The sequence below is a fragment of the Sorex araneus genome, chromosome 9 (genome assembly GCF_027595985.1).
Source record: "Sorex araneus isolate mSorAra2 chromosome 9, mSorAra2.pri, whole genome shotgun sequence".
In the NCBI taxonomy this organism is placed as follows: Eukaryota; Metazoa; Chordata; class Mammalia; order Eulipotyphla; family Soricidae; genus Sorex; species Sorex araneus.
In genome coordinates, this window is record NC_073310.1 from 8997283 (window position 1) to 9025273 (window position 27991).

General features: G+C 61.2%; 1 protein-coding gene across 1 annotated transcript; it reads left to right on the plus strand.

The window, feature by feature from the left end:
- The first annotated feature begins 1806 nt into the window (after window positions 1-1806).
- Window positions 1807-27986, plus strand: SUDS3 (SDS3 homolog, SIN3A corepressor complex component). The gene is made up of 12 exons (XM_055147200.1): window positions 1807-2015; window positions 3968-4037; window positions 8600-8655; window positions 10784-10855; window positions 11556-11575; window positions 13799-13955; window positions 16470-16565; window positions 17236-17297; window positions 17469-17490; window positions 18296-18401; window positions 22569-22653; window positions 24886-27986. Exons 1-12 carry the CDS (start codon window positions 1874-1876, stop codon window positions 24982-24984), a joined length of 987 nt encoding a protein of 328 aa, XP_055003175.1. The 5' UTR covers window positions 1807-1873; the 3' UTR covers window positions 24985-27986.
- Window positions 27987-27991: the final 5 nt, after the last annotated feature.

Consider the following 27991-nt stretch of genomic DNA (forward strand, 5'->3'; position numbering starts at 1 on the left):
GACCTCCTGCAAATTATGAGCCATAGATGATCACTCTCTCCTGCTGTGGGGTTTGCCCCCCCAAAACAAAGCAAATCCATATTCGAAGGAATAAGAGGTAACCGGACTACAGAGTGGGCTGGGTCTGAAGCCCTAACAAGCCCAATAGCACCTGCGATGGATCAGTCTCGGGCCACAGCTGATATGCCCAGGGCTTACTCCTGGCTCTGTGCTCAGGGATCACTCTTGGAGGTGTTCAGGGACCCTCCAGGGTGCTGGGGGTCAAACTGGTGTCGGCCTGGTAAAACGCAACTGCCCTGGCTATTTTATCTCTACGGCTCATCATTTACAATTTTTATCTTATTTTTAAATTTTTAGCTTTTTGGGTCACACCTGGTGATGCACAGGGGTTACTCCTGCCTCTTCACTCAGGATTTACTCCTGGTGGTGCTCGGGGGACCATATGGGCTGCTGGGAATCTGAACCCAGGTTGGTGCAAGGCAAACACCCTACATGCTGTGCTATCGCATCGCTCTAGTCCTTCACCATTTAAAAATGTTAATTAGGGCCAGAGCGATAGCACAGCGGGGAGGGCGTTTGCCTTGCACGCGGCCGACCCGGGTTCTAATCCCAGCATCCCATATGGTCCCCTGAGCACCGCCAGGGGTAATTCCTGAGTGCAGAGCCAGGAGTGACCCCTGTGCATCATCAAGTGTGACCCAAAACGAAAAAATAAAAGTTTAATTAGGGGCTGGAGCGATAGCACAGCGGGTAGGGCGTTTGCCTTGCACACAGGCGACCCAGGTTCGATCTCCAGCATCCCATATGGTCCCCTGAGCACTACCATGAGTAATTTCTGAGCGCATGAGCCAGAAGTAACCCTGTGCATCGCCGGGTGTGACCCAAAAAGCAAAAAAAAAAAAAAAAAAAGAAAGAAATGTTTTAAATTAATTTTGTGTTTCCTCTTTTCTTTTTTGGTTTAGACACACACCCACCCAATGAGTGATGCTCAGGACTTATTCCTGGAGGTGCTTGTTGCTTGGGGTGCTGGGGATTGAACACGGGTCGGGCGGGTGCCAGGCAAACGCCCTAGCCGCTGTAATATCGTTCACCTTTTTCAAAAAGGCAAGTGACCACTCGTGTCGCCTGCAAGAGGGGCAGGCCCTGTGGACAGGGTAGACCCACCGAGCAGAAAGGACCGCGCGGACGGGGAGAATCCCCTTTCGGAGGCACTTGCAGCATCCTGGTCTTTGCAGCCTGGGGGAAGGGCTGGGCTCCGTCCCGCCGGGCTGCTCCAGACCCACGCAAGGCCCAGGCTGCCTTTCTGGGGGGGGGCGGGAGGAGGGAGCGGCTCAGCGGCTTCCACCCGCGGCGCTGCACACCTGCAAGGACCCTTCACGCCCTCTGCCTCGGAGGACGCGCCGGCCGCGCCGCGGGTTTCGGCTCCAGGCGCCGCCTGGCGGCCGTTTCCGGAAGTTCTCCGCTAGAGCCGCGGGGTCCTCGCCGCGGGGGTCCTCGCCGCGACCGGGGCTGCCCAAAGATCTGCCTGTCCCGAAAGGGCGCGCCCTCCTCCGCCCCGTCAGCCAGCCAGTCAAGAGGGCCAAGGACGGCGACGCAGGAGCGGGCTGCGAGGCGGCGAAGAGGCGGTGGCGCTCGGGCGGCTGCGACCCTCCCTCCGGGCGCCGCGGGGTCGGGCGCGCGGCGGGCAGCCCACGACCCGGAAGTGGCCGGCGGCGCGAGGCCCCCGTTGCCGAGCGCGGGCGCGAGGGGGGCGGAGCTTGGCGGCGGCGGCGGCGGCGGCGGCGGCGGCGGCGGGGAGGGGGACCCGGACGGGCACCGGGGCGGGGGCGCCGGCGCGGCTGCCCGACTTGGCCTGCGGCGCGCGGGGGGCGCCATGAGCGCGGCGGGGCTGCTGGCCCCGGCCCCGGCCCCGGCCGGCGCGCCGCCGGCGCCCGAGTTCTACCCCGACGAGGACGAGGAGCTGGAGAGCGCCGAGGACGACGAGCGCAGCTGCCGGGGCCGCGAGTCGGACGAAGGTGCGAGCCGCGGGGGGGGTGGGAGGGGTGGGCGGCCGTGCCCCGCGACCCCCTCCAGCTCCCCGACCCCCTGCACACGCCGCCTGCAGCCCCCGCCCGGCCCCGCGCCCCGCCGAGGTCCCCGTGGCTGCATCTGCCCCGCTGGGCGTTTCCCGCACCCCAACCCCCTCCCGCCGCTCTGCCCTCGCCCCCTCCCCACCCTCCCGGTGCGGGCTGCGAGGGGACTTGGGGGGCTGGGGGTGGGGCCGCCCTCCTGGGGTGTAGCCGGCCTTGCTCGCCCCCAGAGCCCGCTGGGAGGTGTCCGCCGGGTGGGAGCGGGCGGGGGAGACCCAGAGACACCGTCCAGGTAGAGGGGGGGTGTGTGTGTCAGGGGGGGGCGGGGGGTCCCCCCCTGGTTCATGCATTAAAAGCCAGGCCCGCGGCCTGCGAGGGGAGCGTTTACTCATCTCTGCTCCCCAAGTGCCTAGCGGGGGTTGGGGGGTGGGGGGGGGAGTGGCGTGTGCCAGGAGCTCAGTGAAGGCCCTCGCCCGGAGGAGGAGAAGGGAGATGTGTCTGGGTGGAGACTTGGGTCCGAAACGGGCTTTGCAAAGGCAAGGAGGGAATGAAAAGGCAGGTGCAGGGCCGGGGCTCCCGGTGTGCGCGCCGGAGGCCCCGGGGTCTGTCCCTTGGCACCGCCTCGGATGCGCAGAGCGCAGAGCTGGGTGTCTGGGTGTCTGGGTGTAGCCCCCGAGCACTAGCCAGGTGTCTGCCCTCCCGCCCCTGACCCCCCAACATAAGGAACAGGCCTGATCGGCTCCCACTACTTGACAAGGTTGAGCCTGTGTTTATGTGGGAATCCCTTGCACTGCTCCTTACTAGCCACCAGGGGGAGCCATGAGGCCAAACTTACTTTTTTTCCCCCACCCTCATTGGATATGCCAAAAACAGTAACAATAAGTCTCACAATGAGAGATGTTACTGGTGCCCGCTCGAACAAATCGATGAGCAACAGGATGACAGTGACAGTGACAGTGACACTCCCCCTCGGCCCCCCCCCCCCCCCCCGCGCTCTTTGATTAGGGCTGAATTTGCCGGGAACCACTCGCTTATCCTAACATGTTTCATGTTTTCATGTTTTCTCCTAACATGTTGCTTCGAGTGTTTCGTTTCAAATGTGCGGGAACAGTTTCTGTTTGTTTCCGTTGCCACCTGCCTTCAGTTGCAACTTTGACGATAACTTCAGTTCTTGAAACCAGCTCCCTGTGTTGGATTCTCCCTTGTATGATATGAACTGTAGCCGAGGGCAACTAACCCTGGATGGAGGGTGGGCTGCTTTGGCGGCCAGCCCCTCACCCACTTTTCCTAAGCTGCCCCTGTGTGAGTGTACCAGCCTTGACCTCGACTCCAACTACCTGACTTATCACTGTTTTTTTTTTTTTGCTTTTTGGGTCACCTCCGGCGATGCTCAGGGGTTACTCCTGGCTCTGCACTCAGGAATCACTCCTGGCAGTGCTCAGGGGACCCTATGGGATGCTGGGATTCGAACCTGGGTCGGCCCCGTGCAAGGCAAACGCCCTCCCCGCTGTGCTATCACTCCAGCCCCATCACTGTTCTTTTGTTTTGTTTGAGGGGTGCTCAGGGCCTTTCCTCCTGGCAGTCTTGGGGGCCGTCTGGGGATGGGATGCTGGGGATGGAGTCCAGGCCGGCTGCTGCAGGCCAACGCCCTGCCCACCCGCCGCTCAGTCACTGCGGCCTCCTGCTGCTGCTGTGTGCAGGGCAGACAGCTCCTGACTCCTGACTCGCCTGAGAGGGACCCTTGGCCCCAGGCTGCCCGTGTGGGACTCTGTCATATTACACTCGAACCCGTCCTGAGTAGAAGTTTATTTCACAGACATTTAAGTCACGGGCAGAGGTGACCCGAGACCGGTGAGTGGCGGTTTTAATAACACCTCCCCTTCCCCGTCTTGACCCAGACACCGAGGATGCTAGTGAGACCGACCTGGCCAAGCATGACGAAGAAGACTACGTCGAGATGAAGGAACAGTGAGTACGACTTGCGCGCATCTGTCTTTCCGGCCCCAGAGCTGGCAGGAAAGTGTTCGCGGTCACGCGGTGCGTGTGGTTTTAGCCGGTGCCCCCAGAGACCGTCCGTGTGTGCACAGTTGCCATCTGCAGTCTCCTGCTCCGGGATCTTTCTATTTATTTTTTTATTTTCTTTTTGCCTTACACCCGGCGATGCACAGGGGTTACTCCTGGCTCTGCACTCAGGAATCACTCCTGGCAGTGCTTCGGGGACCCTATGGGATGCTGGGAATCGAACCCGGGTGGGCTGCAGGCAAGGCACACGCCCTCCTCGCTGTGCTATCGCTCCAGCCCCTGCTCCAGGATCCTTTGAGCTTTGGGTTGGAAGAATCCGAGGGAAGTGAGCCCAGGCGAGCAAGGCCCCGGAGAGAACTGTTTCCCACACTCACTGTTTTCCATGTATTTTGGGGCCATTGCTAGTGGTTCTCGGCATTGGCATCGTTCCGGTGCTGTGTCGGTGGCCGTGAGGCCTGAGCCCCGGCTCCCTGCACGTAAAGCGTTTGCTCTCCCCTGGTGAGCCGGCCACTGTTTCCCCAGGCCCTGTTTCCCGCTGTGTGTGTGGGGGGCACACTCTTGGTGGTGCCCAGGGGGGAGGGGCACACTCTTGGCGGTGCCCAGGGGTCCACATTGCCCTGGACTGAAGCTGGGTTGGCTGTGTGCAGGCCTGACCCACCTGCCGGACTGTCGTTCCGGCCCAGGGTCCCAGGAAGGTGGGGGTCGGGCCTCACCTGGTGGTGCTCATGCAGTGCTCTGGGGTCCCTGTGTCGTGCTGGCGGTCAAATGGGGTCAGCAGACACTTGCCCCACTTCCTATCGCTGGCGTCCCTCCTAGTCCCCCCCTTTATGGTGGAGTGCGAGGGGGCGGGGTTGGGGCTCCAAGCAGTGTCAGGGTCCTGGGGCCCCACTGAGGATTATCTGCCAACTGGCTGTCCAGGTCTCGGGCCTGAGGAGGTGGTGCTGCGGACACCTGGGCCACCCCTCGTGATGCTTTGGGCACCCCAAGAATGCACCCATCATGCTTGGGCAATCCAGTGGTGCCGGGAATCGAACCTGGGTCGGTTGCAGGCCAGGCACACACTGCACGGTTGTACCACCTCCTGGCCCCCGCTCCTCATTTTTTGTTAATTGATTTTTATTAAAAACACTGATTTACGGGGCCGGGGTGATAGCACAGCGGGGAGGGCATTTGCCTTGCACGCAGCCGACCCGGGTTCGATCCCCAGCATTCCATATGGTCCCCTGAGCACCTCCAGGTGTAATTCCTGAGTGCAGAGCCAGGAGTAACCCTTGTGCATGGCAAGGTGTGACCCAAAAAGCAAAAATAAATAAATAAGTAAATGCATTAAAAAAAGAAATTAGGGGCTGGAGCACAGTGGGTAGGGCGTTTGCCTTGCACACAGCCAACCCCAGTTCGAATTCCAGCATCCCATATGGTCCCCTGAGCACGACCAGGGGTAATTCCTGAGTGTAGAGCCAGGAGGAACCCCTGTGCATCGCCAGGTGTGACCCAAAAAGAAAAAAAAAACCAAAAAAACCCCCCAGTGATTTACAAAGTTGTTCATTGTACAGTTCTTTCAAGCACTTAGTGTTCCAACACCACCAGTGTGACCTTCCCTCCACCAGTACCCGCAGTTTGCCCCCCAGTCCCAGCCTGCCCCCTAAGTACAGAACACAGTTCCTTTATATTGCTTATTCCAACAAACCCTTCCAGAACTGGCAAGTCGAATGATTTAGAAAAGAAATCAGTATCGGTCATGGCCCATTAATGATTACTATAGGATTTTGGCCTGTGTAAATAAGAAAATTAAAACCACTTAATACAATATAGAGAATGCGTATTATTCTTTACATATATACGTTTCCAACTCTGGAATCTAAAGTATGTCACATTAAATTTTATTTTATTTTTATTTTATTTTTGCGTTAGACCTGGTGATGCACAGAGGTTACTTCTGACTCTGCACTCAGGAATTACTCCTGGTGCTGCTCGGGAGACCCTATGGGAAGCTGGGAATCGAACCCAGGTCAGTCATGTGCAAGGCAAACGCCCTCCCCGCTGTGCTATGGCTCCAGCCCCTAATAGCACTTTTTTTTTTCTTTTTGGGTCACACCCGGCTATGCTCAGGGGTTACTCCTGGCTCTGCACTCAGGAACCACCCCTGGCAGTGCTCAGGATACCATATGGGATGCTGGGAATCGAACCCGGGTCGACTGCGTGCAAGGCAAATGCCCTCCCTGCTGTGCTGTCGCTCCAGCTCCTAAGAGCACTTTTAAAACCGTCTTTGTTGATACATTCTGGAGTTTCCGTGGAACAGGTCGGGCCTGTGTAGTGTAAACGCCCCCTTACACTTTATATTAACTCTGTGGTTATGAAGGGGCCCGTGGTGATTGTCCCGCACACTGACTACGCCAGCCCAGCCCGCCCCTCGGCCCCCTCCCTCCGCCGCAGCCCCCGTGTCCCAGCCCCCGTTCACCCACCCCTCACCACACCGCTCATTCGTTTCCTGTTGCTTGTGCTCCCCCCTTCTTCAGCTCTGGGGGTCATTGCGGAGACGGGGGCTGGGCCGTGAGGCCTGGGGAGCCTGGGGCCCCCCTCTGTCTGCCCACACCGACTGCCCAGCGCCGTCCCCTTCCCCAGTCCCGCCCCCGAGTGTGGCTACAATCCCTCTCCCTCCACGGGCCATCTCTTAGCTGCTCTCCACAAGTGCTCCGTGAGCCCCCTGGGGTCATCTTTATCTTCCCGGGCTTTGCCGGGCAGGAGGGCCCCGCGGTATCTGGAGACGCTGCCGAGGGCCACGCGGGGCAGGTGTCCAGGCGCTGGGCGGGCAGAGCGGCCTCCCGGGCCTCGGAAACCCACGGGCCTCCTGAAGCCAAATCTGTATTTTTTGTTGTTGTTTTGTTTTGTTTTTTTGCTTTTTATTTTAGGGTCCCACCAGTGATGCTCAGGGGTCCCTCCTGGCTCTGCACTCAGGAATCACTCCTGGCCGTGCCTGAGGGACCCTGTGGGGTGCTGGGCTCGAACCCGGGTCGGCCGCGTGCAAGGCAAACACCCTCCATGCCAGCCCCCCCAGCCCGCTCCATGGGTCGGCCACAGGGCTCCTCGCCCTGCGGAGTCTGTTCCAGGCGGCCTCACCCGGGCCGAGGCCGCCGACAGTGCCTGCCCCCTGCCCCCTGTCCCCTGTCCCCTGGGTTCTTCAGCAGCCCCCAGCCCACACTGGCGCTGCTCAGGGCTTACTCCTGGCTCTGCCCCCGGGCGGTGCTTGGATGGCCCATAGAGGGGATAGAACCTGGGTCTGGCCGGTGCCGGCGAGGGCCCTCCCCGCCGTGCGGCCACTGGAATCGGGACTTGGGCAGGCCCTTGTGTGGGACCGCACCGGCCCCGGTCCCGCGGCTGCGGGGAGGGTCACGCCGCGCCTGGGGTCTCCGGAGTGGGGCGCCCCTGCCCCACTGGGCTGCAGATAAAGCCGCGCTTTTAGCTTGTTCCCGAATCACTGTTATTTCTCGGAGCCCAGAGGAGCGGCGCCTTTAGACCACGACAGCATGTATCAACTTAGCCTGGCACGGCCACGCTGTCTAAGTAGGAAAACGTGCCGGAGGTATAATCAGCTCCTTCGGAGCTCGCAATTTAATTGGGGGCTTGGGGAAGAGCTGTGTTTAGTGCCATTTCTCAGATTCCGTGTGTATTATGATAGGCAGAAAAATGGCATCACGTTTTCTTTTGTTTTTTTTCTCTCTGGATTCTCTTAACTATTCTAATAGTACCTGTTGTAACGTGTTTTTGGTTTTTTAACGGCGTCAGTGTATTTTGTATATTTGTGGGCCGCACCTGGCGGTTGCTCAGGGCTGAGGGGATCCTGTGAGGTGCTGGGGCTTGAACCCAGGTTGCCCGTGGGCAAGGCAAATGCCCTCCCCCCGACACCGTCCTCTGGCTCTGGCCCCTGTTTCTAAACCTCATAAGTTCCAAACTGGGGCTGGAGCAGTAGCACAGCGGGGAGGGCGTTTGCCTTGCACGCGGGCTCGGCTCTCCGGGTTCAATTCCCAGCATCCCATATGGTTCCCCGAGCACTGCCAGGTGGAGTTCCTGAGTGCAAAGCCAGGAGTAACCCCTGAGCATTGCCAGGTGTGACCCAAAAAAGCAAAAAAAAAAAAAAAAAGTTCCAAACTTTTACAGAGAGGCTGACCCAGGCCCTGTTCCACCCACAGTGACTCGGGTCCGAGAGAATGACCCCAAACTGTTCAGCGGTCGCGATGCCACATGCCCACACATGCCCCTCAGTGTTCCCGCCTCACGCGTTAGGGTCTGCCTGGCTGACTGCAGCCGACGTCGCAGGAGGAACTGCAGTCGGGACGAGCAGACACGTCCTCGGCCCCCTCCCAACCCCCCCTCCCTCCTGCGCATGCCGGTGCGCTCGAGGCTGGCCAGCAGGCTGGGGTCTCGTCCTCTCCTTTAGGTCCCCCTCCCAGGGCAGTTGGGGTGTGGGGTCTTCTGGGGCCCGTCTCCTCACGCGCTCTCTCTCCCCGCAGGATGTACCAGGACAAGCTGGCTTCCCTCAAGAGGCAGCTGCAGCAGCTGCAGGAAGGTGGGTGCGGTTCTGCCTGCTCGGCCCGGCGGTCACCGCCAGGCTTCCCTGCAGTCCGTGCGGCGAGATGCCCCCCAGCCCCGGGTCTCTGATTGTCTTCCCCCTGAAGTTTGTCACTTTCCATTTCATTCATTTTGGTTTGGGGGTCACGCCCTGCTGGGCTCAGGCCTCATTCCTGGCAGGCTCGGGGCACTGAAGGGGGTGGCCGGGTTTGGACCCGGGTAGGCCGTGTGCACGCAGAGGGCTTGCTTGCTATGCTGTCGCTCCGGCCTCTCCTCCGGAAGTTTTGTCTTATTTAAAAAAATTTTTTTGGGGTGGGGGAAGCTCATACCCGGTGATGCTCAGGGTTCCTCCTGGCTCTGCACTCAGGGATCGCTCCTGGCGGTGCTCGGGGGACCCTGTGGGATGCCGGGAAATTGAACCTGGGCTGGCCGTGTGTAAGGCAAAGGCCCTTCCCACTGTACCATAGCTCTGTCCTGCCCCCTATAGTTTTTTAGCCAGATGGTGACAGTTAGTACTGATGGGGTCCGCCTGGGTGCTTGGGAGTGGTGTGCTGGCCTTACCGCGTCTTTGCTTGTTTTGCCAGTTCACACCTGGCATTACTCTGGGGTCGCTTTTGGTGGTGCCGGGCTTGGGGACCGTGTGTCCCTGTGGTGCTGCGAATTGAATCTGGGGCCTCTCCATGCGAAGCCTGACCCGGCCCTCTCGAGCCGTGTCCTGCCCTGTTGTCCTTTATGAGTAAAATGGGTTGGCGCTTGTCCGCTGCTCTTCCTGCCGAAAGCAGTTTGGCGTGTAGGTTAAGCACTTAGGGCTTGGGGCCGGAGCGATGGCACAGCGGGGAGGGCGTTTGCCTTGCATGCTGCCGGCTCGGGTTCGATTCCCAGCATCCCGGATGGCACCACCAGGAGTAATTCCTGAGTGTAGAGCCAGGAGTAACCACTGTGCATCGCCGGGTGTGACCCAAAAAGCAAAAGAGAAAAAAATAAATAGAAGTTAGGGTTCGAGTCTCACCTCAAAGTAAGAAGCCAGTATCCTGTTTTGTTTTTGTTTTTCCGTTTCTGGCTTTTGGGCCACACCCACTGGTGCTCCCAGGGCCGCCTCCCGCCTCTGATCAGGAGTCAAGCCTGGCCAGCCCTGCCTGCTCGAGTGCTCTGGCCCTTACTCTCCTGACGTTTTCTAGAAACTCTGGTTTTGGGCCCCCACTAGTCGTGCTCAGGACTTACTCCTGGCGCTGTGCTCAGGGATGAGTCCTGCAGGGCGACCAGGGGTCCGAGGCGACGGGCCGTGTGCAGAGCAAGTGCCCTACCTGCTGTAGTAGTTCCCTGACCCACCGCGTGAAGCCTCCTAAATGGAAGGCCAGGGCTTCCCGTCTGGCCGCGCTCTGGCCGCACGGGCCCGGGGCCGTCCTGCAGGCCGGAGCATTCCAGAGCATTTTCGGTGTTCCAGAAGTTTCATCCGGATGGCTGCGGTCCCGACCAGAGGTTCCCAGGTTTCCTTGGCCGACTGCCCCCTTTCAGGGAAAGCAGAGGCACTTGGCACCCTTTGGACCCGCCCCTTTCCCCGGCAGGCGAACACAAGCCCTCGCTGCCCCGGCCGGTTGGTTTTGGTTCGGGTCCCCCCGGCCGTCTCCAGGGCTGCTCTTAACCTTGGGGCCGGGGGGAGCAAGCAGTGGCAGGGCTCGAACCCGGGCCAGGCACTGATCTGTCCCCCTGGCTCCCAGAAATGCCCCTTATTTACCGGGGGCTACTTCCGGCCCCTCTCCCCCGTCCTGGTGCCCTCGGGGCGCCCTCGCTCCTGGGGCAGTGCTGGCCTCCGGGAAGGACAGTGCGCCTCGCGGGAAGGGAGCCCGCCGTTCCAGGGGTGGCAGTGACTGGAGCCACCCTCTCCGCCCCGTTCTCCCTGCTCCCGTCACTTGCGGGAGAGCCGAGTGCAGTGAGCACTGTGGGAGAGAGCCCAGTGTAGCGAGCACTGTGGGAGAGAGCCCAGTGTATGAGCACTCTGGGGCGTCTGGGGTGTTGGTATTTGACCCTGTTACTAAATCCCTGGTGCTTGAAAATTTGGGGGAACAAAATGCAGAACGGATTAATCTTGAAAGTAACGTCTTTATCTTGTAAATGCTCAAAATCAGGTACGTTGCAGGAGTATCAGAAGAGGATGAAAAAACTAGACCAGCAGTACAAGGAGCGGATCCGGAACGCAGGTACACCTCACCCCTGCCTTCCTGGTGGGCCAGCGCTCGGGGGTGGTACTCGGGAGGCGGTGCTCAGGGGCAGTGCTCTCAGAAGCGCCTGGGCAGGAGAGTGCACGGCAAGTACCTAGACCCCAGCACTATCTCTACAGCCCGAAGTGTCTCCCTCCAGCACCGCCTGGCCCCTCCCCCCGCACAGAGGGAAACTCGAAACCTTCCCGGGCCCCGGGGCCACCTGGCTCAGCAGCCATGCGGGAGAGCTGACCTGCGGGGCGTTGTGTCCCTCCTTTTTTTTTTTGGCTTTTTTTGGGTCACACCCGGCGATGCACAACTGTCATTCCTGGCTCTGTACTCAGGAATTACCCCTGGCGGTGCTCAGGGGACCCTATGGGATGCTGGGAATCGAACCCGGGTCGGCTGTGTGCAAGGCAAACGCCCTCCCCGCTGTGCTATTGCTCCGGCCCCCGTTGTGTCCCTCTTGCTGACAGCTGGTGTTCTGCGCTCGGGGGCTCAGGGCCGGCCCTGGTCTCGTCCTCTCTGATGCCCTGGGAGCAGGGAGAGTTGCACGGCCTGGGCTCTCACAGGGCACAGGCCGGGACGGGAGGGGCGGGGCTGGGCGAGCACTGCTTGTGCAGGCGCAGGGAGCAGCTGTGGCGGGGTGTCGGGGCGGGCTGGGCGGGCCAGCGCTGACCGTGCCTCTCCTCTCTTTCAGAGCTCTTCCTCCAGCTGGAGGTGAGTACCCCACCCCGCCCGCAGCCCGTCAGTGGGGCTCAGGGCGGCCCCTGCTGACCACCGGCCTCCCATGGCTCAGGGGTAGGGCACGCGCCCGGCCTGGGTAAGGGCCCGGCTCCCTCCCACGGCCCCAAGAGACGAGCCCAGAGACGAGGCTTGCGAGAGTGTCTGAGCTCGAACAGCCTCGTAGCTTGGGGGTCTCGGAGCTGCCCCGTCCCCGGGCCGGTTCTCCCCGAGGCCCCTCTGCCCTCTGTGCCACGGGGGCGGTGCTTCCTGGTGGGCTGTCGGGTTTCTGGAGCGTGCCTTGCCCACAGCCCCCTCCTCAAGAGACTGGGTGTGTTGTTCCCCCCCACCCCCAAGCGTGTACAGTCGACGTACAAGTCACACACCCGTGACATACGGGAGGGAAGTTTGGCTTGAAACAAGGTCCCGCGAGACGGCTCCAGAGACTGGAGCCACCGCAGAGACCCGGGGTCCACCCAGCACCACGGAGAGCAGTTTCCTGCGTGTCACTGGGTCACTGGGTGGGGCCCCGAGTAGGAGCAGAGAAATCCCCCAGTCAGTCATGTGACCCTGTGGGCTTCCCCCACCCCCATTTAAGAAGCGAGTCTCTGGAGCTGAGGTTCCCGCAGGGCTGCAGGACTGAGGCTGGGCCTGGGTGCAGCTGCAGGCGCTTGCTGCTTACAGCGGGTTTCCGTGGTGGGACACGGTGATTTTGTTTTTTGCTTTTTGGGTCACACCCGGCGATGCTCAGGGGTTCCTCCTGGCTCTGCATTCAGGAATCACTCCTGGCGGTGCTTGGGGGGACCCTATGGGATGCTGGGAATCGAACCCGGGTCGGCCACGTGCAAGGCTAACGCCCTACTCCCTGTACTCCCTGCTCCAGCTCTTGGTTTCTTTTTTGAGTGGGGGTCTGTTCTAGAATCATACAAGCAGCAGCCTCCCCCCGCCCCCCGGCTGGGGTTGAAACAGTGAAAAATTCACTCCCCATCCCCCACCGCCCCTCCAAAAACCTTTAAAAGTGAATATTTATTGGCCGCAGCCCTCGGTGTGGGCCAGTCAGCGGGGCCCCCTGGTTGGCCTGTGGCCCTCGCCAGCCCCTGGCCCCGGCCCAGCCCCCGCTCGGAGGGCAGCAGGGAGACGGCCCCGTGCAGGTTCCCTGGAGGGAGTTTGGGGGGCTGCTGTGGCTCCAGGCGCCCGGCCTTGCTCTCACTGCTAGAACCCGAGCATCCATGACGGCATCGTCCCTCTGGGTGCAGGGTCTTGCTTTTCTGAAGAGAGACCCCTCCTCTGCGATGTCCCGGTTTCCTCCGACATAGTGTCCTCACAGAAGGAGCCATTTACTGTCTGTGGAAATCTGATCTCCCTAATGCACAGTCCGTGCACTGTAAGGCGTGGGGGCGGGGCCCCAGGCGCCTGTGCAGTGGCCTCATAGAAGCTGGACGAGGGGCTGGAGTGATAGCACAGCGGGGAGGGCGTTTGCCTTGCACGCGGCTGACTCGGGTTCGATTCCCAGCATCCCATATGGTCCCCCGGGCACCGCCAGGAGTCATTCCTGAGTGCAGAGCCAGGAGTAACCCCTGAGCATTGCCGGGTGTGACCCAAAAAGCAAAAAAAAAAAAAAAAGAAGAAGCTGGACGAAGCCAGGCCGCCTCCAGTACAGCCGCGCGCAGGAAGTGGCCGGAACATGCATTCGCACCTGTAGCGCCTTCTTTTTTTTTTCTTTGCTTTTCGGGTCACACCCGGCGATGCACAGGGGTTACTCCTGGCTCTGCACTCAGGAATGACTCCTGGCGGTGCTGGAGGACCATATGGGATGCTGGGAATCGAACCCAGGTTGGCCGCGTGCAAGACAAACGCCCTCCCCACTGTGCTGTCGCTCCAGCCTCCGAAGCACCTTCTTTAAATCTTCCAGATACCGGCGGCCTGTTCTCCCACGCTCCGCTCCTGCAGAGGCTGTGAACAAAACCCTTAAAGTCTTTCTCACAAAGATGGTTTCTTTTTTTTTTTTTGGGGGGGGGCTCCTGTTCCTGACTCCACGTGCTGGGGCGGGCCCGGGCTGGGGGCAGGGGTGGCCAGGCAAGCCCCTTGGCAGCGCTCCTGACGGTGTTTGCTCTGGTGTGTAGAACCTGATTTCCTCAGTGCCAGGCCCGGGAGTGCCCAGCTTCTCTCTCTCTCTCTCTCTCTCTCTCTCTCTCTCTCTCTCTCTCTCTCTCTGCTCAGACTGAACAAGTGGAAAGAAACTACATTAAAGAGAAGAAGGCGGCGGTGAAAGAGTTTGAAGACAAGAAGGTCGAGCTGAAAGAGAATCTGATTGCCGAGCTAGAAGAAAAGAAGAAAATGATCGAGAACGAGAAGCTCACGATGGAGCTGACGGGAGGTACGCGCGCGCGCGGGGCCCTGGGCCGGGCGTCCAGGGGAGGGCCGTCCCGTGGTGGGCGCCGTGGCCTCTGGCGGATGGGCCCCATCCTGCCGGGCCCCTGTTGCTTCCATCCCCGGCACCCCGCAGGGCCCCCCACATCCACCTGAGCACAGAGCCAGGAGCCAGCCGCAAGTACCGCCGGGGGGCCCAGGAGCCAGAGGACGCTCAAACACAGCCAGCCGCGCCTCTGCCGTGCAGACAGGGTCCCCCTCTCTCTCAAACGGAGCCGAGTGGGAGACCCCCGGGGCACTGGGCTCCCCCGCTGATGAGCCTGTCCGCAGCTGGCGCTGGACATGCAGCCCCAACTCCTTCCTCTAAGCCACTGATTTCACCTTCTGGGCTGAGGCCCAGGTGCCACGTTGCCTCATCCTGTCTCCAAGTCCCGCTTTCTGGTCCCCTGAAGGTCTCTTGGAGAACAGGCGAAGGGGAATAAGGGACCGATGAGAAGCCGGAATGTGAATCAGGCCCCGGGGAGGCGTGTGTGTCCTCCTGTCCCTGTCCCTGTCCGTGCAGGGCCTCGAGCCCTCCCGGACCCCTCATAGCCAGACCTCGAGGGGGGCAGGCGGGAAGGTGCACGTAGGCCCAGCAGCCTGACCGGGCCCCATCATCCCCCCACCCCCCCAACCCCGTCCCCTCGGTCTGGGCCAGGGCCTGAGGCAGGTCTTGAGAAGATGCAGATGGTGGTTTGGGGGTGGCGTGGGGGGGGGGTCTGCGTGGAGGCTGAGGGCAGCGGGGGCTGCAGCGGCCTGCTGGACAGAGGTCCCGGCTCTGCGGGACTTTGCTCTGAAGCTGAAGGTCTCGTGTCAGTGAGCAGAGCGGCCCCGGGCCTCCGTGAGCCTCCCTGGAGGGCCTGTCTGAGCTCGTCTCTTCCCGGCCTCTTTCTGCCCCGAGCTGCTTCTCCGTCTTCGGCCAGTTCCTGCCGCACCAGGGCCGTCCGCCAGCCCCCAGACTCTTGAGGAAGCTGCTCCTGACCTCAGTGGCGGCTGAGAATCCTTGGGGAAAGGCAGGATTGGGGCCGGAGCCAGAGCGCAGCGGGAGGACCCTTGCCTTGCATGTCCCCGGCATCCCGTATGGTCCCCCGAGGCCTCCAGGACTGATTCCTGAGTGCAGAGCGGGGAGTCACTTTTGACTGGGTGTGTCTGCCCAGGGCGTGGGCGCAGCCTGGACAGTCCCGGCCGCTCGGCCTCCGGCTTCGTGGTGGACCTTCCTCTTGGCGGGTCCCGAGTCTGGGCATGCGGGTGTGCGGGTTGGACGAGGGACACACTGGACATCGAAGAGTCGCCTTCGAGGCCTCGTTCCCTCCAGTTCCTGCAGCTCCGTGGACCTGGCGGGCTTGGCCGCGGGCGGAGCAGCAGGGGGTTTGCCTCACCTCCTCAGACCCCCGGGGCCCCAGCTCTGCTCCTCCTCCAGTGCTCTGGGCCGGGGCGGGGGCTGTGGAGGATTCCAGCACCCTCTTGTGGAGGCGCGGTCCCTGGGTCTGTAGGAATGTTCTGGGTCACTCGGGAGGGCAGTGGCCTCCTTGGACTGGCCCTGAGCAGATTGGCTTAGGAGGCTGCTGGGCACAGAGGAGCACTGGGCGGGGGGCACCTGGGAGCGAACTGCTGAGGCAGGCCGGGAGCACGGGGGCCATGGGAGCTGCTGGTACTCCTGCCCCGTGTCTCTGGGGTGTCCCCCAGGCTGGCTGTGGGGAAGGCCCTGAGGAACTGCGGGACGCATCAGATTTGGGGGAGGGTGCACCGAGGGCACGGCGCCGAGACTCGGCTGCTGGGTGAGGGAAGCCCGGTCCCCGGCAGAGGCTGGGGCCTGTGGAAGGAGGGGTGGAGCCGTGCCCGAGGAGGGGGCCGGTGACCCTGGAGTCACTGGGAGCCGGGTTCAGGACCGGTGCGGGGTCAGGCCTGCCGTGGATGGGGCGGGCCTTGGCTGCGGCGTAGCCAGGAAGAGTTGGCGGGGTGGGGCGGGGGGGGGGGGAGCCTGCCTGCCCCCTGGGGGTCAGTGGCGCCAGATGGTCCAGGAAGCGAGTCCGGGGGAGCGAGTGAGTGAAAGCCATTTGCGGGTGGCCCTGCGCCAGCGGCCTCCAGTGCCCGCCTGGCAGGAAGAGCAGGGCTGCGGCAGCGGGGGAGCCAGGTGCCCTCGGCCCCAGGGGTCTCCCTCTCGGGTCTGTTTGAGGGGGGGACCCTGTCTGCGTGGCAGATGCGCGGCTTTGGTTTCTGGCCCCCCTTCCCCGCCGGAGCTTGCAGCTGGCTCCTGACTCTGTGCTCAGGTGGATGTGGGGATGGAACCCGGGCGGGCCAGGCAAGGCCGGAGTCCCGCCTGCTGTCTGGTGCTCGGTCCCGGGCTGAGTTCCCGAGGGAGGTGCCCGGCGGGGCCGAGTCTCGAGCCCTTGGGGCCGGGAGCCGGATTTTCTTCCTCGGAAACACGTGCCGATCCCTCGTCGGGCTCAGGCCGGTTTAACTCGTCTCCTTCTGGCCGCAGACTCCATGGAGGTGAAGCCCATCATGACGAGGAAGCTGCGGCGGCGGCCCAATGACCCCGTCCCCATCCCCGACAAGAGGAGGAAGCCCGCGCCCGATATCCTGCCGCAACACCCCCAGCCCGGGGCCTGCGGGCCATGCTCCCCCCTCGGGGGCAGAGGTCCCATGTGCACCTGTCCGCTAGGGTTGGCCTCCTGGGGGTGGGGGTGGGGTTTGGGGTCTTATCCCACGGTGTTCAGGTGGGTGCTCCTGGCTCTGTGCTCAGGGCTCACTCCTGGCAGTCCCCAGGGTGCCGTGTGGTGCCAGGCATGAAGCCGGGGTCAGCTGTGCCAGGCTGTTGGTATGTTTGCTCTCTGCACGCCCCTCCCCCCTGTTATTTTTGATTCATTGAGTTCCTTGATTGGCAGTTCGGTGGGTGGGGTCTGAGGGCCGGTCTGGGCAGGCGCTTCCTGTAGGCATGGTTTGTCGCCGTGCGTGTGCACGTGTGTGTGCCTGTCCTGTCTCTCCAGATCACGGGGCAGAAGCGCCTGGCGTGGATTTCTGCCTCGTGTGTCCCCGGGGTCCTGTCTGGTGTGGTGGTCACCTAGTAAACCTCCTTCCACCTTTCCACGACATACGGTCACGTGGCCCTTCGTAGGCGCGCTGTGGACTTACACAGGGCAGGCCCCTCCCGCCCGCCTGCGGTGGTCCCGAGGCCCCGGGCCTGTCGCTGACGTGTGTTTGTCTGGAAACCATCCTTTGAGTTTCATTCCCTTAACTCCCAGCACCTCAGCTAAACTACCTGCTGACAGACGAGCAGATCATGGAGGACCTGAGAACCTTAAACAAGGTGCGGCTGGTTTTAAATTACTCGGGAACGTGGGTCTGGCATGGGTCTGGGCTCTGCTCCTCTCCTGCGGCCCGTCCAGCCATCTGGGTAGCGTTGACGACTTAAGCTGCACCTGAAATGAGTCTTTGCTAAGCTGTTATTTTGTTTTTTGTTTTGTTTCTCTTCCTACAGCTTAAGTCCCCCAAGAGGCCAGGTAAGAGCTGGTGTGGCCCAGTGGTGTGGCCGTGTGTTTGTGTGTGTTTGTGTGGTCTTTACCGGGCTGCTGGGGCGGCAGGAGGGCTACCTGCCCTGCCCAGGACCGTTGGCGCTTTTCAGGAACGGAAGTGCCCGTCACCTGCGGGAGGGTGGGGCTCAGAGCCAGAGCAAAGGCCCTGAGGGAGAGCATGGGGGTGGGGTGCCTGCCTTGCATGTGGCTGGCCTGGGTTGGATCCCCCGGACCCCGTAGAGACCCCTGAGCCCACCAGGAGTGACCCCTGAGCGCAGAGCCAGCAGTCAGCCAGCTGTGCCCCACACTTTCACCCCTCCCCCCCCAAATATAAGGAAAATGGGGGAAAAAGCACCCGGCAGAGGAGACCTCAGGCGTGCCCCGCCCTCCCCTGATTTCCTGTCCTGCCCTTCTCGGGGCTGCAGAGTCGCAGGGTTCGGGCGACCCTGTGCCGGTTCTCGGCTGCCCAAGCCCGTGGCTCTGTCTGCGGAGGGTCGTTGCTGCCTTCCCGCTCGCCGTGAGGCTCCAGTCCAGTGCTCGCTGCCTGCCGCCGAGGCCCTGAGGGTCGTGGTCACCACCCCCCCTGGCAACGGTGTTTCTGTTCTTTCTCCCTTGGGGCCACAGCCAGGCCTCCTCCTGCTCTGTGCTCAGGGCTGCGCCGTGCCGGGGACTTGAACCCAGGCCCCCTGCGAGCTTTGCTTCCGGAGCTCGTCGCTCTGCAGCCAGAGCCCGTCAGCTGGCAGAGGCGTGTTGGCTTCGCGGCAGTCCTTGACGCTCGCTCTGGCTCTTCCAGCATCCCCGTCCTCCCCCGAGCACTTACCTGCGACGCCTGCGGAGTCTCCCGCCCAGAGGTTCGAAGCTCGGATAGAAGACGGCAAGCTCTACTACGACAAGCGGTGGTAGGTAGAAGGGGGTCCTGCTGACCGGGCATCGGGGGCGCCGGGGGGCTCCTTGTTAGGCCTCGACAGGTAGTCCCGGGTCCGGTGGTCCGACAGTGGGCCCCTCTCCATGTAGTTGTTGCCGTCCAGAATTGACAGCCTGGCATCCTCGAGGCCCTTGAGAGGCGGGAGGTGGTGGTCTTGCTCGTCCCACCCTGATCCTGTTCCCCAGCCCCATTGTCTTGACTCTGCGGCGGGGTGCTCACAGTCAGGGGGGTGCTCACAGTCACAGGGGGCTACTCGCATAGGGGGACTCTTATTCACAGCGGGGGACTCCCAGTCACAGGTGCTCTGTAAGGAAAAGATTGTGTTGGAATAAGCTCTGGGCCGCGGAGGGTCCGTGCCCCGGTGTCTCGGTGCCCCCTGACGGGCTGGCTGCCCTGACTGGCTGAGCTGTTGCTCGGTGTTATTTGCGGGGCCGAGGACCCGTTTCTCCATCATTCTGCTGCCGAGGGTGTGAGAAGCCGTGCCGGGGCCGGCTGTATCCTCAGACACTTCCCGGCCCTTTCACGCCGCCCTTGTTCTTGTTGGGAAGAAAGTGGCAGAGTGACAGATCCTGAAGGGGCTCTGTTGTGGTTTTTTTTTTTTTTTTGCTTTTTTTGGGGTCACACCCGGTGATGCACAGGGGTTACTCCTGGCTCTGCACTCAGGAATTACCCCTGGCGGTGCTCAGGGGACCATATGGGATGCCGGGAATCGAACCTGGGTCAGCCGCGTGCAAGGCAAATGCCCTCCCCGCTGTGCTGTCGCTCCAGCCCCCGGGACTCTGTTGTGTTTTGCTTGTGGGCCACATATTAGTGTTCAGGGGCCACTCCCAGCTTGGTGTTGGGGGCTTGCCCATGGCAGTGCTGCGTTTGTTGGGGCTGCGCCCTGCCCTCTGAGCCATCCCTGCCCCACCCCTGCTTCCCTCGGGTACGCCGTCACCTGTGCCCGGCGCCCTTTCTCCCCGCTCTTACTTCGTTCCTTGTCCCACAGGCCCATGTATTTGTGCCACTTACGATGCTGAGACCTTTCCCGGGTCACCGGGTGGCGCCTCTGATGGCTAATGGTAATAGCTCCCGATTTAACGGAAAGTTCCGACATTTGAGTGATGGTTAATTTTGAATTGGTGGAGCTTTTTTTAGGAGAAAAAAAAAAGCCCCAAACCCAACATCATGTTTGTTGATACCTTACAGTCTCACGCTTTGGCAGGTGGTAAAAGCGCTGCCATCTCTAGCGTGTCTGCAGTCCGCCAGCCCCACCATGGAGGCCAGCGGGGACAGAAGGGCCCGCTGCCCCCCCCCCCCGCCCCTCCCCCCTCCCCCCAGGCCGCTGCTGGCTGCTCCGGCGCCCGCAGGCCTCCCTCTGCGCTTCACGCAGTGCCCACTAGGTGGCAGGGCCGCCCAGCCCACCGCGCCGAGGGCCAAACTGAGATGAAAAATGTTTCTAATAATGAAAACCAAATAACCTTTAAAGATCAAGCCCACACCGAAGAACCGTCTTCAAAAATGATGAGATTTATCACTAACATTTTTACGGATCTCTGCGCCTTAAATCCATGTGATATTTCACACGGTGTTCATTTTGTAATTTGTGTGGCTCCAGCTCTCTCTGCTTCTGAACCTCCATCTGGAGCCCGCGTGGGGCCCCCTGGATTGGGGGGGAGCACACGGGCACGGTGGGGGGGTTCTTCTTGTTCTCACGGGGACCCACCGTGGGGGGTGTTGCTGGCGCGGCCACCAGGCTGGCAGGGCTGCCCGTGCCAGCGCTCCTTCCGGGTGTGGCGTGTGGGCGGCGGGGCGTTCTTGCCGGGGGGTCCTGACACTCGTCGGCAGGTTCTGGGTCCCCCGCTGCCCGGCAGGTGGTGCTCCCGGAGCACCTGCTGCAGCCTCGCTTCGCCTGTGGGCGTTGGTGCCGGTGTTCCTGGCTCGCCGTGTGTGGTGGGGTTGTAAGTGACTTCACAGAGCGGGGGTGACTCTGGTGTTCGGCTGGGAAGGAGAAGCGCCTTGCCTTGGCCTTGGCCGCTTTCTGTGCCCGCGACGGTACTTCCTGTCTGGCCGTAGACTAAGGGCCCTTCTCAGCGAGCACCGTGGAGGTGGCTGGTGGGTGAGAACTCTCTTCCCTTTGAGTCCAGAGCGGCTGATGTGACTCAGGAAGGACGTCACCCAGTTACTCGAGTGGATTCGACCCGCCAGCCCCCGAGTGACCGAGGAAAAGTTCAGCAGTGATGGTTTCCGACGGGGCTTGGGCCCGCGTTGGGAAATGGCGTGTCGGACCGGGGTTTCCAGGGGACCACAGCGTTGACTTAATTCTGCCCCTTCCAGCTTCACTTGTCACCCCTTCCCCCCCCCCCCAGGAGAAATAGCTTCCTCCTGCCGCCCTGGGGTGCGTTGGGGGCAGTATCTGACAAGGAGGCAAGCTCGAGAGCTTGATAGGTCAAGGACTCTCGGGTCAGAGTTCTCAATAGTCGGAAAGTAGTGAAAGTCAGTTTAACCGGGGGCCAGTCTGTTCTCTGAGGCGCTTCAAGGTAGTTTTTTAAATTTTATTTTAGCAGAGTTGAGTTGTAGATTGTAAAATGGGTGGATTGACCTCCCCCCCCAAAAAAAGTGATAAATATCAATACTTTTTTTTGTGTGTGCTTTTTGGGTCACACCCAGTGATGCTCAGGGGTTACTCCTGGCTCTGCACTCAGGAATTACTCCTGGCGGTGCTCAGGGGACCATATGGGATGCCAGAGATTGAACCCGGGTCAGCCGCGTGCAAGGCGAACGCCCTACTCACTGTAGTATCGCTCTGGCCCCTATCAGTACATTTTTTACTAAGTTACTTATTAATCATTTTCTTGGATTGAATTTGTGTGTGTGGGGGGGGTTGGGGCCACACCCTGAAGGGGTCACACAGGGACTGCTCCAGGTTGGCTGCTGGAGTGAGATGGGGCTGTCCTGTGTCTGGGGCCTTCGAGCATCTCTCTCCTCAGGCCCACTGCTGCTGTTCGGGGGTGGGGGGGAGTGTGTGTGTGTGTGTGTGTAGACCCTGAATTCTGTGTGTACATGTGTGCGTGTGCGCGCATGCGTGTGTGTCTAAGTAGATGCTGAATTCTCTCCCCATCTTGTCATTCGTTCTGGTGATCTGCTCCCCGGGGCCCCGAGATGCTGGCACTGCGCTGGCTGGCTCCGGCTGCCGTGGCAGTCCCAAGCCCCTCTTCCTGGGCCCAGCGGACACGGGGGGCGGGGGGGGCGCCGCCCAGGTGACTCCTCCTGCTCCCTCCTGCTTGCGGCTCCGCTCCTCAGGAGGTGAGAGGTGTTGGCAGGGCCCTGGCGCGGGGCCCGCGACAGATTCCTGACCTGCTCTCCTGGTGGGGGGGGGGGTTCATATCCGGCAGTTGCTCAGGGCCCACTCCTGGTGGGCTCGGGAGACCATCTGGGACGCCGGGGATCGAACCCCGGTTGGCCGCGTGCAAGGCAGACGCCCTCCCCCCTCTGCAGTGACTGTGGCCGCCTCGACGTGCTTTTTCCACCCCAGCTGTGTGGGGGTGTGAGATCTCACGAAAGAAAGGGGATTCTTCAGAATTGTGGAATGACTGAATTGCACCCAGAGCATTGTTTACAGACCTTAGAGCTGCACAGAATTTTGACAGAGTGGATGGACGTTTCACTGTCTAACTGTCGCCAGCGTTTGGGTGGGTCCAGGATGCCTGTGGGAGCCGCTGTATTCTGTTTTTTGTTTTTTTTTTTTTTGCTTTTGGGTCACACCCAGCAATGCTCAGGGGTCACTCCTGGCTCATGCACTCAGGAATCACCCCTGGCGGTGCTCAGGGATATGGGATGCTGGGGATTTGAACCTGGGTCGGCCGAGTGTAAGGCAAACGCCCTACCCGCTGTGCTATCACTCCAGCCCCGCCGCTGTATTCTGGACACCGGGATATTCTGGGCGTGTCTCTGCCTGACAGGGGACACTTGGCTCCGGGCGGGCGGGCGGGCCGAGCTCGAGCATTGCTGGGAACCCCTTGGCCTTTCCTCGTGCCTCGGACCCTGTGGCAGGATTCCCCGGCCCCGGTGACGTGACCCCCGTGACCTCCGTTAGACACGTGCGGCTTTTCCCGCATGTCCGCCGAGTGCCCGGAGGAGTCACAGCTGTCCTCTCCCGCAGGTACCACAAGAGCCAGGCCATCTACCTGGAGTCCAAGGACAGCCAGAAGCTCAGCTGTGTCATCAGCTCGGTGGGCGCCAACGAGGTAGGGTGGGCCCCGCTCCCTTCCTGTCCCGGGACACCCCCCACCCGCCCCGCCACTTCTGGGCACCCGCACCTCCCACCACACGAGTGGGCTCCGTCCCTGCTGCTCTGGGTCCCCGGGACTTGGAGGGGCTCTGCTGGCTTCCTCCCGAGCTGTGCGCGGCGGGCGGGGCCCGTGGCACGGGGTGGGCAGAGTCTGCGCTGTGAGGTCCTGGCATCCGGGGCATGCCAGGCTTGCCACCCCCCCAGCCTCCCCCCCCAGTCATCTCCCTGCAGGCTGCCTTTCTCACCTGGCAGCTCCTGTGCCTCTGAGGCCCCCTGCAGCCCCCCGCCCCGCCCCCAGGGACTGTCCCCATGTGGCTGGAGCCGGAGGCCCCTCCCCACCCGGGGCGTCTCCCCAGGCTGCTCTCAGGAGGCCTGTGCGTCGGCCCTGTCATGTGAGCAGTGTAAGAGAAACGTTTGCAACTCAAGTCGCTGGGTTGTCCTGATCTTCTCTCAGTTCCCAAATGTCTGCAGAGACATTGGTTTATGCGTGTCTGCCCTCTGTAACTTATTTGTGCCAGTGCACAGGGCGTCTGCAGAAACTGAATGAGGGGGTAGCTCACGCCTCTTCTACTCTCCCAGCACCCCGGACTAAAAATGTCCTCACCTGTGACTGCTTTGCGAAAACAGTAGTTTCCCCTGGAAGGTCGGGGACGCCTTGCAGACCCCTGGGTGGTGTTTTTCTGAGGGCAGGGCCGCTGGGTCCCCTCCTGCCGAGACAGCGCCCAGCCAGGGCTGCTGGGAGACCCGCTTCCCCCAGCAGGGGGGTCGGGGTTCCCGCCGAGCCACTGCTGCCACCCGGCACCCGGACCTCAGCACCAGTGGGCCAGTCTCGGCCCCGAGGCCTTTTGAGGGAAACAAATGCGGACTGGCTCCCTGTCTCGGGGCAGTGTTCGGGCCCAGCGGGGCCGTTAAAGCCCCGTAGACGCACAGCCTCATGGGAGGTCCCTTCCAGCCGGGGTCTCTGACTCCGGGTTCTCTGTGCTAACACATGCGGCCTCGTGAGCAGATTTTTAGTATTCACAGTTCTGGGCCAAGCGGTGCCAGTTCGTTTATTGCCAGCGGTGGATGCTCTGCAGGAAAATGCAGATGAGAATCGCCCCTGTGGGCTCGCTCTTCAAGCCCAGGTGTGCCCTTGCACGCGAGTCTCGCCCGTTACTGTCTGGCTGGCTTATTGCCACTCTGGAAAAGCCCGTGTTCTTTCCTGCACATGTTATTTCCCCTCTTTCTCACCTCGAAGATCTTTTTTGTGTGTTTGGTGTGGGGTCACACCTGGCAGCGCTCAGGGTTTACTCCTGGCTCTGCACTCAGGGATCACTCCTGGTGGCCTCGGGGGGCGGGGGGTGGGGGGGCCCTCTGCCGGGCCAGGGATCGAACCCAGGTCCTCTGAGTGCAAACAAGCAACCTCCTCCCCGACCCTCTGTACTGTCGCTTTTCTCTTTCTCTCTCTCGCCTTTCTAAGCAAGTTTCATTCAGTAAAAATCACCTTGCTTCACTTAATTTTTTTATTTTTTATTTTTTTTACCTTTTTGGATCACACTTAGCAATGCTCAGGGGTTCCTCCTGCCTCTGCACTCAGGAATTGCTCCTGGCAACCCTTGGGGAACCATATGGATGCTGAGGATTGAACTCGGGTTGGCCGCATGCAAGGCAAACACCCTACCTGCTGTACTGTGCTCCAGCCCGACTTTGCTTCACCTTTTTATTATTTATTTATTTATTTATTTATTTTTCAGCTTTTGGGTCACACCCAGCGATGCTCAGGGGTTATTCATGGCTCTGCACTCAGGAATTACTCCTGGCAGTGTTTGGGGGAACCATATGGGATGCTGGGGATCGAACCCGGGTCGGCCACGTGCAAGGCAAACGCCCTCCCCGCTGTGCTATCACTCCAGCCCCCCCTCACTGTTTTCATTTGAGGGCCATCCCCAGCTGTGCCAAGTGCGTTAACTCCTGGCTCTGTAGACGTCCCCTGGGCAAGGAACACGCTTCCGGGCAGGCTGGAAAGTCCGTTCTCGGGGTCTGTGTCTGGAGTGCTGATAACCAAGGGCAGGGCGGGGTCGGATCAGGGCCGAGCAGGAGCCCGGAAGCAGGCCTGGCCTCTCCCTAACAGTGGAACCGGACCCGGGGCCCGGAGGGGCAGGTGGCGGGAGTCTGCCCGCTCACCCCTCCCCTTCCCTCCGCCCTGCAGATCTGGGTGCGGAAGACGAGCGACAGCACCAAGATGCGCATCTACCTGGGGCAGCTGCAGCGCGGGCTCTTCGTCATCCGCCGGCGCTCCGCGGCCTGACCCGGCCGGCGCCGACCCCGGCCGGCCTTCCCCGGTGGGCTTGGGTTTCCTCCCGTGTCGTTTTCTTCCTTCCAGAAAACTTTGAACTTGAACTCGGCTCCCTCCGTGGGGGATTTCGAGAGGCCCTTGGCGGCCCCGTCTCGGCGTCCTTTCCTGCCTCGACTTTTCCAGCCACCTGCCGCCGCGAGACCCCGACCTCGTGGGCCGGGCCTGGGAGCCGGGTTCACTCCCTTCTTCCCTGTGGTGTTCGCCTGTGCTCTGGTGTTCCCTGCGCCCTCGGAGGCCAGGGGCCGGCTCTCCTGCACCGTCTCCGGAAGCCTCTGAGGACCGCCCCGAGGCACGTGTCCCTGGAGGGACTCTGAGGGAGCCCACCGCCCTGTGGACGCTTGGGGCCGAGGCCTCAGCCAGGAGGAGGGTCCTGTGTGCTCAGTCCTGTGTGCTCCTGGCTCTCCCCCGGCGCCTGCCGGCCACCCTGCGGCCTGAACGACCGGAACCTTGGCCGGGGGCCGAGGGGGCTGGGGTGGGGGCGCCGGGAGAGGGGGTGGACTCGGAATGCGCCCGAGGCACCACCGCCTTTCAACTGTGCCCTGCGGGTGGCTGGTTCAAACATGTTTGCGCCCGTCCCCGCGGAGGGGCAGCGGGTGTGTCAGCACTGGCCGTTTGTCACTCGTCTGTCCCCCCCAGGAGGTGAAGTGGCAAGTGCCGCTGAGCGGGTGGGGAGGGGAGGGGAGGCAGGACCAGGATTGCTGTCCGGGGGTCTAGAGCCCTCCTGGCACGTCAGAGGGCACCGTGGTCCCCGGGGTCCTCGGCACGCAGCTGCCGTGAGCCCGTGGAACCCGGCTGGCAGGAGACAGGACAGGACGTTGGCAGCCGCCCGCCAGCGTCCTCCTGGCGAGCCCGTGGACACGGCTTTCCCCGCGCCTGCTGGAAGTGGAGGGTCCTGCAGCCGGAGGGGGCCCCTCTGCCCTGGGTGCCACCCGCGGTGGTGGTGGGAGCTGGGGTCCGAGGCTGGGAGCCTCCCCTGGGCCCCGGGGGACCGAGCACACGCATGCGTTTGCCGTGGATTCCTTTGCTCTCCTGGGATTCCCTCTGTGTTCTCTCTCTCTCGATGTACATAAACCCCAAGAAATTTGGGGGTACGGGGCCGTGGTAACAAAGGTACCACCTTTCCCAAAGTTCTGGCTTCAACAGTGACCAAAACCTTAGATTTGTACAGATAACGTTTTTGTTCTATTGTTTTTTTTCTTTTTCTGGTGTTGGTGTCTTTGGGGGGGAAGGGGGAAGACCATAAATTAGGTGGTTTCTTTCTTTTTTTTTTTTTTGCGGTGCCAGGAATTGAACCCAGGACCTCACTGCCGACGCAAGTGTTCCTTTGCCCAGCTCTGTCGCCCCTGATTTTACAGCCATCACTCCCGGGGGTGGGCAGGGCCTTTGCCTTTGGTGTCTCCCGGTGTCTTTACCGGCCCAGAGCACCTGGCGCCCCGGGGTCTGTTGCACCCCTCTGTCAGGGAGCTGCTTGTGTCATGGAGTGCTCTGAGCCTGGAATTTTGGAGAGGTCGTGTGTGTGTCACTGCAGGGGACTTTCTGTTTCTCTCTGTCCTCCTGACAATAGCGTGGACTCAGTTTCCCAGAACGGCCACTCAGAAGCTGCCGGCCTTCCCGGCTAGCCTGGCACCCCTGCTCCACGTTGGGAAGGGCCCGTTGCCGGAAGCCTGGGGCTGGGCACGTTGGCCGTGTCCCTCTGACCCTGGACGGTGTTGGGGGGCCCCCTTGGGGACAGGCTTCCGCCCCCTGGGGCCTCACGGCGGCTGCGTGGGGGGGGAACAGAGACAGACCTGCGCCCCACCGCTGAACACTTCCTGCACTCAGATCTCCTGACCCAGTTATCCCTGACGCAGTCGGACCCGAGCCCCACAAAAGCCTCGGGTGACGCAGGGGAGACTGGAAGGGCGGGTCCGGGCTATTCTGGGCTCCGGCGTGGACAGGCTCGAGCTCCTGGTCAGACTCCATCCCGCTGTGGGTGCCGTTGGCGGCCAGACCCCACTGTGTCTGGTGTGTCGGACATCTGCCTCCGGGGGGGACACGCCATGGACCACGTCTGTCCAGTGATTGTCCAGCCCCCAGGGCTTTGTGTGCCCCACCCCCCCCGCCCTCACAGCCCTCTGCGCCCCCTCCCCTCCTTTGGGGTCTCAGTAGCCATACCAAAGCCCGCGTCTGCGTGTTGGGGTACCGGTGTTGATGGGTATCGTGACTGTGATTTTTTGTTTTTTTTTCTTCTTAAATAACCTTGAACTGGGCACTGCAAGACCCCAGCAGCTCTGGCTGCAGCTCTGAGGACCCTGTGCGCAGGGTTGGGAGACTTTTCTAAGACAGATGTGTGTGGGTTGAGTGGGATTGGTTGCAGTTTTTTTTTTTTTTTTAATTTTCTATCTAATATTGCAGCTGGGGTTGGGGGCGTGAGAGGGAGGGTCCTGATTTTTACACTAATTTTTGGTTTTTTTTTTTCACTTTAGATTTCTTTGAGCCTGGAAATTTTACTCACTTCCTCCTGATTTAAACATTTGGTTTCCGGAGCCGGGAGAGAGAGTACAATGGGTAGGGCACTTGCCTTGCACCTGTGACCTTAGTTCAATCCCCAGCACCCCGTAGGGTCCCCTGAGCCCTGCCAGGAGTGATCCCTGAGCACAGAGCCAGGAATAGGTCCTGAGCACCGGGTGGCACCAAAACCAAAACCAAAAGGTTCCTAACTTGGGTCCTTAACATTATAGTATTATACCAAGTTTCCCCCAAAGAGTTCGAACCACTTTAATGCAAGGTCTCAGTGAAAGAAATTTGCAGCAATATCAGGAAGCTGACGGGCTGGTTTTTTGTTGTTGTTGTTTTTTTTAAGTAAAATAACATCTTTAACTGGTACCATTAAATATTCTGAAAGGTGAATGTAAAGTGTTTTAAGGTTTAGGGTTTCTTTTTTTTATGACAATAAACTTTTAAAGAGAAAAACAGCTCT